The 13,665-nt window shown below is 37.6% G+C and overlaps 1 protein-coding gene across 3 annotated transcripts in view; it reads left to right on the top strand.

Moving 5' to 3' along the window:
• PSEN1 (presenilin 1) overlaps positions 1–13,665 on the top strand; it is a 63,395-nt gene that overhangs the window by 2,769 nt on the left and 46,961 nt on the right. Inside the window, exons 1-3 of one of the 3 annotated variants that reach the window (XM_081050072.1) lie at positions 2,418–2,662; positions 5,382–5,464; positions 5,553–5,680. In XM_081050072.1, coding sequence (XP_080906198.1) covers positions 5,606–5,680 — 75 coding nt within the window. In that variant the 5' untranslated portion in view covers positions 2,418–2,662; positions 5,382–5,464; positions 5,553–5,605. Of the gene's footprint in view, positions 1–2,417; positions 2,663–5,381; positions 5,465–5,552; positions 5,693–13,665 lie in introns of those variants that run through there. The other 2 variants (XM_081050070.1, XM_081050071.1) reach the window with 2 other exon arrangements.

Genomic DNA, 13,665 nt, shown 5'->3' on the forward strand with positions numbered 1-13,665 from the left:
TTACAAATTATTTAGATGTATTCATTTTTTTCATTAAAGATTAGTTGCATTCTCTCCATTTCTACAGTCAATTTGAGACAGTGATTCAGGGTAATCATACCTTCCATGTAGAGTTACTGAAATTGAATGTCTTTTGGTGGGAAAGGTTCTTTATAATTTTACACATACTGATAATACTGTTCCATATTCATGATTCTTAAATCCAAAAGCCCCTGGAAAACCTGAAAGGCTTACTCTAACCTGAACCTGTTTATGTAATTTAAGACTATTATATGTTTCACTATATATTTCTTAATGTGTTTGATTTTGTGGTTCTAAGGCCCTAAGGGGATATTATAAAACATGTGGTATTTGCATCATATTACCTTTATAAAATAAAAATAAAAAGAATTCTAAATATATTTAGTTCTAAGGGTTTCAGATAAAGGATTCTGGCTTTGTTCATTTTCATTGCATCGTTTGAGCCCACCTAATCATTTTTGTTTATTTATTTATTTTTATTGGGGAATGTTGGGGAACAGTGTGTTTCTCCAGGGCCCATCAGCTCCAAGTCGTTGTACTTCAGTCTAGTTGTAGAGGGCGCAGCTCAGCTCCAAATCCAGTCGCCATTTTCAATCTTTAGTTGCAGGGGGCGCAGCCCACCATCCCTTGCGGGAATTGAACCAGCAACCTTATGGTTGAGACTCAAGACTCTAACCAACTGAGCCATCTGGCCACCCCCAACCACTATTATTTTTAAAAAACTACGATAACTCTCTATATAACAGACTTCTCCAAAATTCAGTGCCTTACAGCACTTGTCCTCACTTAAGGCTCTGCTTCAAGGTGGAGGTCTGTGGATCAGCTAGGGCAGTTTGCTTTGCGTGTCTTATTCTGGGGCTTGGGCTGAAGGGGCAGTGGCTACCCACAGTAAGCTCAGGCAACAGTCGAAGTACAAGAAGGCGAGGCCAGCTTCACAAGCACGGTTCAAGTGTCTGCGTATGGGCCACATCTGCTAAGATCCCCTTGACCAAAGCAAGTCATAGGATGTGCCAAAGGCATGGAGTGGAGGGTAGGCTGCACCCACCTTGAGGCCCAAGTCAGTCACAGAGCCAAACCCACCATTACTGCAGAGGGGACGTATATCCTTCCTTCAGGGAGGTTGTGGGAGGTAGTAAATATTTGCTGAATAATAATCTAATCTATCACAGATGGTTCACAGAAGTGGAGTGGGATGGATGAAGGAAAACAAAAATTACCAAATAAGCCATCACTGTCCTTGCTCCTTTTAGTCTGCCACTTTCACAAAGCCTGTAGTAGGGCTGGGGAAATTATCTGCTCCTAGTCTCAAAATCCAGGATGGATTCCTGAAATTTTAAATTAGTTTCAAATTATTTTTATTAATTTTGGAGATTGGTAGGTTATTGTTGGATGTGAGCTTTAAAAAACTCAAATAGAGGCTCTCCCAGACCATCCACATAATCAGAACTGGGGCTGCCTGTCCAGGAAGAAGCTGTCAAGTAACATTAAGGCTGATTAAATACTTTTGTGGAAAATACAATAAATCACATTGTATTTCAAGTGCACATTTGGCACTTGAAAATTTCTTAGCATTAAGATACAAAGACACTATTTAAAAATATTTCAGGTAGTTTTCTAAGTGAAGGAGAGACTAGTCAAGTGGCTAGGGTCATTAAAACCAGTTACAAGCCCTTTGTGCTAGAGAAGATCCATGGAAATGTTTTTTTCTGTGGAGTACAAATTTTGTTCACATTTATCTCTGAGAGTGAAGAAAGAAAATGGTATCAATAATTAAGTAAACATGTTATAAGAGTTTGACGTTTAGTTGTTATCTTGGGATATAGTGAGAGACAGAAATGTATTTTTCTGTTGGTGCTTCCTTAAAAAGGATTTTTAATAAACTTTTTTGTGATTCTAAACATTGCTCTGGTTTTACTTTTTGAAGTGCTGAGTGAGGGGTAGGTTTTCTGGTTAGATAGACTTTTCTGTTCAGCACAGCTAGGCTCCAAGATTATTTGTATTCTCCTGGGGTTTTTTCTTTTTTAGCTCTTAGTATATAATAGAAAGAAATTTTAGTTGCCCATCAGGGAAGGATTTCTTTTTTCTTTTATATGATTAAGTGTCTTGAGAATAAAGAATTGGACGGCAGTGTATTCAAGTATGTTCTGTCCATCTCAGAAAATCTTTAGCAGGTGGCCAGAGAGAAAAGGTCACATGAAAGATCCTCACTCTCCAACAACTATCTTTTCTTGTTCTCACGGAACTGCTAAGACTGTTATAAAGTCCACTAGTATCTTTTGCCACATGGCCTGAACGGTGGGGTCATGGGCTTTCTCCATGGAGTCATCAATTGTTTTCAGCTGTTACTGGACCAGAATCAAATATGACTTTGCCTGCTCCTTTCTTTATACCAACAGTGTTTATTTGTTCTCCATGCCTGACTGAAGACCTAGCTTAACCCTGTTGCTTGAAGCCTCTGCTTTCTACTGAGCTCATGTAAGGAGCAGCTCTTCCAGTGAGGGTCCCCTTTTATGTAGCATTATGAACTCAAAGCATCAGCGGAGGCCTGAGCTTTCTCCGGGTGAACTAGAAAAGACCTGGGCTGGGCATCAGAAGACCTGGGCTCTGGAACTGGTGTTACCTGCCCCATAATTGTGCGCTGGTAAATTCTTTTACCTTTTCTGAGCCTTAGCGTTTCACAGATAGATATGTCTTTGAAAATAGTATTGGGATATGCTAAAGTGTTATTGATGATTCTTGCAAGATTTGTCTGAGAAAGCTCCAGTGTGATAATCAGTGTGTATGGTTTCTTATAATAGCTGAACAGATTCTATAAGCATAAGGCTAATAACGGAAACTACTTAAAATGACCAGATTCTCACTGTAGCTTTCTTTAAAAAAAATACATGAATAAATTTAAGACTGTATGTTAGGAATGCTTTTGGGGCTTCAGTTTTTAATTTATAGTTAGACCAGTTGTTGAAGCTTGAGATCTCATTTACTACTACTCCTATGTTTCCTCGAAAATAAGACTGGGTCTTATATTAATTTTTGCTCCAAAAGACGCATTAGGGCTTATGTTCAGGGGATGTCATCCTGAAAAATCATGCTAGGGATTATTTTCCGATTAGGTCTTATTTTCGGGGAAATATGGTAGTTTTTGTTTTGTTTTAAGGTCCCATTTACTTCTAAGCAGTAGTTTTATTAGTAATAAAAATCAGCTCAGTATGTCTTACTGATCATTGTTGTATACTCCTCAAGGGCGGGCATAGAATTTTACAGAGGCAACATAGTGTAATATGTGAGCCTTTTCTCTTTTGCTTACTGGACGTGACCTTGGGCAAGTTAGTGAAATTCTGTATGTCACATTGTTTTCTGTAGAATGGGTAAGTGAAATTAATTAATTGATTAAATTCTTTCAGTGTCTGTCTCTGAGTTTTGATATAGGTAGATAGCCAGTAAACTCGTATTTAGTGAATAATCACTTTCCTGTTCATTTTTCTTGTAAATGTAATATACTTTATTTACTTCTTATATATTTTTGCCTGCCTTGCCCTTTCTTGCCCTTTGCTTGTTTCCTTTGGCTAACGCTATCTTCTTTATTTGTTATCTTGTTTCTGAGGGATTATAAGAGACTATTAATGGCAGTTTCTAAGGGGTTAGTTTTGTAATAGAGCGGTACTTGAAATGATATGGTATAGTCTTCAGAGCAATCAGTAGAGATAATCAATTGCAACTTTTTTCTATTGCCATCCTCTGGCATTTCCGGGTTTCCTGAGATAGGTGCTGTAACTAAATATTTTTGTGGAAAAGAAGGGAATGATATATATGCTCTGTTTGCTGATCATTAATGCTACATTAATGTTACAGTTTCAGTTAGTCAGTTCTTAAAAATCTAGAAGTATAGATTAGAATATTTACTTTGAATACTTAGAAAATATAACTGTTCTGTTGGAATCCACCTCGTTTTTGGATAAGCTAGCATACATATTGCCAAGTTTTAATTTTATCCATTTTAAAAGACAGGACCATGGTATGAGTAATCCTACATATAGGTTTACTCCTACAAAATCTAGTTAAATGTTTTAATTGACGTATATAGAAATGTGCTCAGATCATAGGTGTATACAGCTTAGTGCATTTTCACAGACTGAAATCCCTCTGTAACTAGCACTCACGTCAAGAAATAAAACATTACCAATCCCCCCCTAATCTTCCCCTGTACCCCCTCCCAGTGAATAGCCCCCATACAAGTATTGTCTCTATTTCTATTTTTAATTCACTTTATTTTTAAAACAAATTTACATTAATTATGTCTTGTTTAGTTAATATTAATTTGCGATGCCCTGATCCCAGGCTCCTAGCTATGGGCCGAAGTTGGAGGGGAGGAGAAAGGTAGGCATGGTATATAAAAGCATGTAGGATAGAAGGGAAAGCATACCTGGCTTAAAATTTGTCATGATTTGAATGAGCCAAATATAGGCGATTATGGTGAATTTGAACTTGATACCTTTACTAGAGGGGAAAGTTGCTGAATGTGTTTTTTATGAAAAAATCATAATATAAAAAGTGGAGAATTTAAAGGGTAGAGGATCCAGAAAAGTGAAAATGAAACAGGAGATTGACAGAATGCTTTCATGTAAATAAATGTGTCCATGGTAATGTTTTAGGTACTACATATGAATTAGAATACTGCTTAGGTATGCAGACAGGACTTTTCCTTCTGTGTTTTTAAAGACTTTCTGTGAAAAGGAAATTTGAAGTCATAAAGAATTGACTGATAGAGATTAAGGTAGAGGTGCACATAGGAATGTGGCCCAGGAAGGGAGACAGTGATGTATGTAAATAGGCTGTGGAGGATACAAAGGAGAGACCCGAGGCCGGGAGTCAGGAGTCTGTGTGTTTTATCCTGGTCTTACTAATTGTGTGACTTTTTTAAGCAAGTCACTGAACTTCGGTCCCCTTCTGCTTTTGTAAAGTACATACGTTACCTGTTTACCCTGCCTTGGGGCATTATAGTAAGGATAAAATGAGATGATAGAATTTTGCAAAATTAAAAGCACTGGACAAATAGTTTTATGGAGATATAAAAATTAGGTTGGCTTGGTCAGCATAGTAAAAGGAATGTTGATGAGAACATTCTTTAAGATTATTCAACTCCTTTTGCTCTATATCTGAAATCATTAAGTAGCTTTATGAAAATATGTGGTTTGTCAAGTAGATCTACTCATTACTAAAGGGGTATCTTGAGCTGATAAAAGTTGTCAGTTGAAGGTGATGGCAAATTAATAAATTTGTTGTTTACAAATTGGTTTTATAAGTATTTGATAGATGTGAATGGATTTACTAGGATTTGACCAACTCTGCGTGACCTGTTTCAGACCTAACCCAGGAGCCTGCAAGTGACAACAGCCTACAAGGTCCTTAAGAAAGCTTGGCCTGGAGGAGAACACATGAAAAAAAGGTTTGTTTTTGCTAAATGTAATTTATGAAAATGTTTACAAGTAAAAAATCGTAATGCACAAAGGATTGTTTTCTTTTTCCCTTTTCAGAACCCCAAGAGGCTTTGTTTTCTGTGAAAAGGTATTTCTGTGCAGTTGCTCCGATGACAGAGTTACCTGCACCCTTGTCCTACTTCCAGAATGCACAGATGACCGAGGACAGTCACCTGAGCAATACTGTACGTAGCCAGGTACAGTGTCAGCCTCTGCAACTGCCTTTGCCAGACTGGGGATTCAGTGATCCCCCTGCCCCGCCTCCGAGAGAGGCTTCAGGGGCTGAGCAGGCTTTCTCAGCTTTACTAAATTCATGTATTTTCTGACTTTATCTGAGGGCAAAGCACTGTACCTTTTGGTGCTGGGGACACAAGGCTATGTGAGACATGGGTGTTACACAGTTCCTACCTGGCTCAGATATCACCTCCTTCACTGAAGCCTTCTTACTCGGCTATTATTATTTTATCTATCTTGCCCTACTCTTCTATAGGCTGAGTGTATTTCACATTAATTTTTTCAGTATCTAGCATAGTTCCTGACAGTGCTCAGTCAGCGTTCAGTGACAGAATGTGTGATGATGAATGCAAGTCTAAGTGTAGAGTCCTAAGAGAGTTCAAAGGAGAAAATCAGGAAAGAGGTATAATCCATGGCATGGGACACAGAGGCTTCACTGGCTACACACAGAGACATCAGATCGGCCTGCGACCGTTAGCTAATCATGGATTGAATGTGGCTTCCGCAGAGGGCCTGTGAGATGGTTGGGGAATTGGTAGGATTTTTAGAGGTGGAGTCAGAATGGGCGAAAACTTAAGGCCAACAGTAAGCTATGTGGAGGCCTGGGGGCGGGGGAATCAGACTCCTGTTTCAACCGGAGGGCAGAACCCGTGGGGGGAAGAGACCACAACACAGGCTCTGGATCAGTGAAAACAATTTTCTCACAATTACTCTCTGTCTGAAAGATCATGGAGTGCCTTGTGGGCTAGTGTGTGCTTGTCACTCAAAGCGGTCTCAAAGGCTGGAAGACTACCAGCCAGCCCAACCTGCAGACTGGAATGAGCAGCAAACTAGAACACTAGATGGCCTGGAAGTTCGCTTCACACTCTGAAGATCAGGAATTCCAACTGAAGGTTAAAATGTGGGGAAGTAGGCTTCACAAAGTAGACTTTGAGGGATGGGTAGGACTTGAATAGAGCAAACTGGAAAGTCATTACTGATAGAAGTAACACTAGTGGAGGAAGAATTTTCCTAAAATATAAATTGATAGGGAGGCCATATCCAGAGATCTAATGCAACAAAGGCAGACCACATTGTATTGCTAGAACATTTTTAATCAAGTGAAATCAAGTTAAAATGAATATCAAGGGAAGCCTGAAAGCGAACACAAGCTGTAAACTTAGAGGTGTGTGGAGGAAGGGAGAGGGACTTTGCACCATGTGCCTTGGTGCTCAGTTGACAAAGGGGTGTTACCAGGACTGATTTTTGTGACAACACATTTGCTCCTCTTCTGTGCGTCAGCAGCTTGATTACTCTTTTTCGCTGTTCCCTACGAACACCTTTTTGAAAAGTTAGGATGGGGCCGGATTATGAAGTTCTTTGGATACAGGATGTGAAAATTTGGACGTTACAGACTTTGTACTCATTTTTAAACTGTTACTTCAGAGGAGGGAGAGGGTAAGTGGAAACAGCGTAGTCAGGCCTCTGGGTACCCCTTCCTTAACCAGAGCAGCTCCTAGTTACAAATCTTCTCTGGATCCCTTGAAGAAAAGATTCCACAACTAACAAGTTTTGAAAAAACACAATTACATGTCACTCATTTGACCCAAACCCTCCAGAGGCATCTCATCTCAGAATACAGTCTGGTCTGTGAGGTTTTAACCTTTCCCTACCTCTGCCTCATCTCTGTCTTATCTCTTACCACCCTCCCCTCCTCCCCCGCTCCCTCAGGTCTGTCTCTGAGCCCTGGGTTATTCTCCCACTCTTCACATGGCTCCCTTCACTTCCTTCAGGTCACCTCATGGGTCACCTTAGCAGTGAGGCCTTGCCTTCCTCGGCTCCCCCTCCCTTCCCTGCCACCTGGCACTCCCTATACCCTTAGGCTGCTTTTCTTGTACATAGTATTTCTAGCATACTACCTGTTTACTTGTGGATTTTCTCTCCCTGTTTCCCCCTGCTATGTGTAAGCTGCTTGAGGCCAGGTACATAATCTGCTTTGTTCACTCTCTCATCCCCAGCTCCAAGAACAGCGCTGGGCACCTAGTGAGCTCTCTGTTGTTAATGTAGTATTTCTATCCCTCACACTCAGGTTTTGTAGGGCTTTCATGGTATTATTTTCCTGCCTTTTGGTACACCTTAGTGACTGATGAATAAAATATCCCCTTGAAATAAAGGGTGTGATAGAGGAGGTACAGTTGCATGGGATTTTTATTTATAATTACATATGTTCATGGTTTATTTTTAGCAAGTCTTAGTGCTAATATTCTCAGCGGTACCTTCCATATCTGTTAGGGTACCACTGTCTAGACCATCAGGCCTGATTTATTTGTATGATTTTGACTGCTGTTAAAAATGTGATGTAGGGCCGGCCTGGTGGCGCAGGCGGTTAGAGCTCCATGCTCCTAACTCTGAAGGCTGCCGGTTCGATTCCCACATGGGCCAGTGGGCTCTCAACAAAAAAAAAAAAAAAAAAAAAAAAAAAGTGATGTCAAATACTGTGTTTCCCCGAAAATAAGACCTAGCTGGACCATCAGCTCTAATGCGTCTTTTGGAACAAAAATTAATATAAGACCTGGTCCTATACTATATGTTTTAGTAAAATAAGACTTGGTCTTATATTAATTTTTGCTCCAAGAGACGCACTAGAGCTGATGGTCCGGCCAGGTCTTATCTTCGGGGAAACATGGTAAGTTTCTCTTTTGTTTATCCTTAAAAAATGCCCTCTATAACTTACAAAGATCTTCTTTATACATCCTCATACTTTTCAATTATCATGGGATAGGTATTATTCCCATTTTACAATTCAGATGTCTATCCAAGATCACATAGAAAGTTAAATGACAGACTTGGAACTTCAAACTGCTTTCTAACTCCCAACACGTTTGGTATACTTTCTGTTCTTCCAACTGTCTCTTACTTCAGAAAAACGTAATGCCTAAAGGAGACACTTACTATGGGAAAAAAATTCTAAGGAAAAGAAAAATGAAGTCTCTATATTCATTTTTGGACTAATGTATTTTTAAAAACCCCCAAAAAGAGGAAAAATACCTTACATTCTTATAGCTATAAAGAAGCCATTGTATAAACATATGCTCTGGTTGGTTATGAAAACAGGGGGGTAGATCCAAATTTAAATTGGACATAGACGACTGTTTTTGTGGATTAATTGTTTTATTTCTCCTCTTGGATAGTGGAACTGTTACATACAAGAACGTTATCTGGTCCTTTTTCTATAGTTTGTGATCTGTCATAATCCTTTGTTTTACTATGTCTGTTAAAAAATTGTAAGGTTTTATTTTTCTGGTGCAAAATTTTGATGGTAGAGCTCTTTTTCCTTCACTTGTCATAATTCGTTGCCAGAAGTCAGCCTCCATTTCATTTCTACTACATTACAGGAATATACTAAAACTAGAGGAAACTGAAAATATAAAGTTCAGAATAGTGAAAATTTATGCTTTGATTTGGTATAGACTTACATCGTTTATGTGGACTAGGCTCTGAGACGTTTTTGCTTTTCTAAGATACAAAAACGGTGATTTTTTTTTTTTGGTCAAAAATTCATTTGTATTTTATATATATTTGTATATTGTGTAGTAGTAGAGCAGTGATTTTCAAATCTTTGTGTGCATTGGAATCCCCTGAAAGAATTGTTGATACAAATTCTTTGGCCCCAAACCCCGAGTTTTGTAGGTCTGGGATGGGGCCAGAGAATTTGCGTTTCTGACAAACTCTTGCCAGTGTTTCTGGTCCAGGGATCATAGTTTGAGAACCATTATACTTAAGTAATGACATTAGAGAAAAGCTATTGGATTTATAAATTGAATACTCGGTATTTTATTTATATTAGTTAATTCTGACCCGAATTTTCTAGTCCTTAAGGAAATACATTGTCAATAGCCTTTTTGATTTAGAATGGAAAAAAAATCAATCATTTGTTAACTAAAAAGAAGCCTTAAAGTAGTAATTCATTGAAAGATCAATAATGATTCTCTATATAAAGCAATTGCTGGAGAACACTTATGTAAATGCTTTACCATCAGCTGCTAAATTTACAACATTAAAATGTATCTGCTCTTTATAAAGGAAGGTCATCTGCAATATCTTTTCTGAATTCAAAACATTAGATGTAAAGAACTTTACTAAGTTGTTAGCAAATCATAGACTGGCAGAACTAACCTCATTTTCTAGATGATGGTGGGTCACCTTTTTTTAAGTATGAGAAATCCTGTAAGATTAAACAGAAAGCAAACCTATAAGCTATTTAAAGTGATGTTTAAGTACTAGGGACTTTGAGGAGAAAAAACATAAATGAAAGAAATGATCTAAATTTAAACTGAATAGGGTTCACAGGCCCAGTTAGCCTTTAACACTGTTACTGTACTGTTTATAGAAATGAATTTGTTTTCCCAGTTATGTCAAAGTGAGGTAAGGAGAAAAAGAACTTAAAATCTTTGTGACCTCCAGAGGAACGTGCTTGCTTTTGTATGAGAGTAAAGTCAGAAATGTTTGGCACAGATCTTAATAGTTTGTTTAAAAACTCTAGGTTCAAGCCCAACACGATAGCCCCATAAATGTTAAATGTCAGGTTGGTGCAAAAGTAGTTGTGGTTTAAAAGATTAAAAATAATTGCAAAAACCCAATAACTTTTGTACCAACCTAATAGTATCTGTTTAATGTTAACGCTCCCTGTTCAGTGAACCAGTTAATGTTCACTGTTCAAGGAAATGACAGCCTTCCTTGATGTTAAAGTGATGGTTAAAGCTCTAACTCCAGGGAGTCACAAAGCTTGGACAGGTGCTGGATGGATTTTTGTGTGCTGTTGGAAACGTATTGCCTATGATTAATAAATATGTTCAAGTTTTCCACGTAACTTGCAGGTTCTTCAGTTAAGCTACTCTTCTAGTTTTTCCTACAGGGCAGGTTTAGGAGCCTCAAATTTCTAAATGTAGAAATCCAAACAATATCCATAAAGTCTTACAGGATTGATACTTTTTCTTATAAATAAATAAACATTCATATTAAGTAAATAACATGCAGACTGTAAATATAGCAACATAATGAAATACATTGTAACTTTAGGCATCTTGACTTATTACATGGAAATGTATGCATGAAATAATATTAGATGAAAAAATAAGGATGCAATATTTATGAACATTCATTATAACTATGTACATGTGTGTATGTTGAAAAACATTACAGTTTGGAGTGTTGTAAGAATAAGTTTTACTTGTAAAATCATCTAAGGTCATATTCAGCAATATAAATTTATAAACTTAAATGTGGCAAAAACTGCCATGAACAAAGTCATAAAACAAACTGGGCAAAGGCTTATAATGCATAATGACATATCTTAATGTACAAAGAATTCTTATGAAGTCAAACGGAACATGAACAACTCAGTAACATTACCAAAGGATATGAGCAATATATATGGTGGAAGAAGAAGAAATAAAAATGGCACCAAATATAAGAAAAGACTAGTTGATCAACCTTACTAATAATCAAAGATATAGAAATGAAAACTTTTCATTTTTCACCTATCAGTGAGGAAGGATTGATACCAATTCCTACTAAAGGTGTAGGGAAAACAGCCATTCTCGTATGCTTTTCAAGGGAGTTAAGTTCATGTTTCTTTGGAGACAAGTTGTTAACTGAGTCTGCAAATCTACATGCCTTTTGGAGATAACTTAGCAATTAATAGGAAAAAAATGCACATACCTTTTGACCTAGCATTTTCACTTCTCACATTTTATGCTATAGAAACATTACAAGAGTGCCAAGAAATACACTCAAGAGTATTTATTGAAGCATTATTTGCAACTGAGAATTTTGAGATAGCTTCAATCTTACGTTACTAACGGTTTACCCAGTCAGTATAATGTAATGGCTAATAGTATAGGATCTGTTTACTAAACCATCTGAATTAGAATCTCTTTAGAACTTCTTAGTTCTGTGATCTTTGGCAAGTTATCTGGCCTCTCTAAGCTTCAGTTTCTTTATCTGTTAAATAAAGTTTATAATATTAATAAATTCAGTCTTACTAGAATTAAATGAGATTACTCACCTGAAGTACATAGGTAGCCAATTGCAGCCCGCGATCCATTTTTTATTGGCCCACAGCAAATTCCAAAAATATATTTAGTTTACTTAAATAAACCAGGTGAGGCAATACATACTTCACCTCGAGTAAGTGGCCCGGCTGTTTGTGTATTTTACCGCATATGGCCCTTGGTAAAAAACGTTGAAAAAAGTTTGGACACCCCTGGTCTAGCATATACATGGTCAATAAATCTTAGCAATTATTATCATAATTGTTATTACTATGCTGCTGTTATAATACTTAAATTGGAGGTATGTGTTTACCATTTTTTAAAACTTAATTACAGTTGATATTTAATATTATATTAGTTTTAGGTGTACAGCATAGTGGTTAGACATTTATATGAATTGCAAAGTGATTCCCCCCGTAAGTCTGGTACCACCTGGCACCATATATAGTTATTACAATATTACTAACTATATTCCCTATGATGTACGTGTACTTTACATCCCTGGGACTATTTTTTAACTGCCACTTTGTATTTCTTAATCCTTTCCCCGGTTTCACCCAGTCCCCAAACCCCGCTCCCATCTTGCAACCATCAGTTTGTTCTGTGTATCTATAAGTTTGTTTCTGTTTTGTTTGTTGGTTTATTTTTTTAGATTCCACATAGAAGTGAAATCATACTGTATTTGTCTTTCACTGTCTGACTTATTTCATTAGCTTAATACCCAAGTTTGAGGTATATGTCCTGGCATAGAAAGGTATCTGATACATGATTAAGTGACAAAAGCACATTGCAGAACCAGGCTTTCAGAAAATCTAACAGTACATCAGATTGCTCACCACATTCATGTTGTGGGACAGAGATTAGGGAGGATAGAGGCTTTCTAAGGTACAAACAAAAGTTTATAAGACTTTTAAAAACTTCTAAAAAATGTTTACAAACTTTTGTTTGTATTTCTTTTAATTACAGAACTAAAACTTTAAAAAAGGCAGGCAGGAAACAAGGTTAAAAAAAAGCAGGCAGACACTACACTATATTAAAAATACTTCCGCAATTTTTGCTGCTTGAGAAGTATTCTCTCTGCTTGAGGGTCTACATGCCTTGGGTGGCTGGCCTGTACTTGCATCACATTCCGAAGTAAGGAGAAGGGAGAAACAATTAAAACGAAGCCTCTGACGTAATGGTGTAGGAGGTTGGGGGAATCTGACTTCATGGGAATTCACTTCCCACATACTCATCACTTCCTACGTACTCACCACTTCCCGAAGGACCCCGCCCTCCCTGAAACTTACAACATTTTTATAGTGAGTAATCCTTCCCCCTGCCACTGAAATGAAATCATTTCTAATTGCTACAACACTGGTTTTTCTGAACCTTAACAATAACCTTTAAGGATAAAAGTACAGAAGCAGTAAAAAAATCGGTGGTTGTCGGTGTATCGGAAAGGGAGGGATAAATAGGCAGAGCACAGAGGGTTTTTAGGACAGTGAAACTATTCCACATGCCTTGTTTCCCTGAAAATGAGACTGGGTCTTATATTAATTTTTGCTCCAAAAGACACATTAGGGTTTATGTTCAGGGGATGTCATCCTTAAAAACCATGCTAGGGCTTATTTTCCAATTAAGTTTTCTTTTCGGGGAAACATGGTAATACTATGGTGGATACATGTTTCATTGTACATGCTTCAAAACCCATAGAACGTACAACACCAAGAGTGGACCCTAATGTAAACTATGGATTTTGGGTGCTGATGACATGTCAATGTATTTTCATTGATTGTGCAAGTGTACCAGTGTGGTGTAGGATGTTGATGGGGGAAGGCTGTGTGGGGACAAGGAGTATATGGGAACTCTACTTTCTGCTCAGTTTTGTTATGAACCTAAAGCTGCTCTAAAAATTATTTTTC

Source organism: Rhinolophus hipposideros (genome assembly GCF_964194185.1).
Source record: "Rhinolophus hipposideros genome assembly, chromosome: 5".
Classification (NCBI taxonomy): Eukaryota; Metazoa; Chordata; class Mammalia; order Chiroptera; family Rhinolophidae; genus Rhinolophus; species Rhinolophus hipposideros.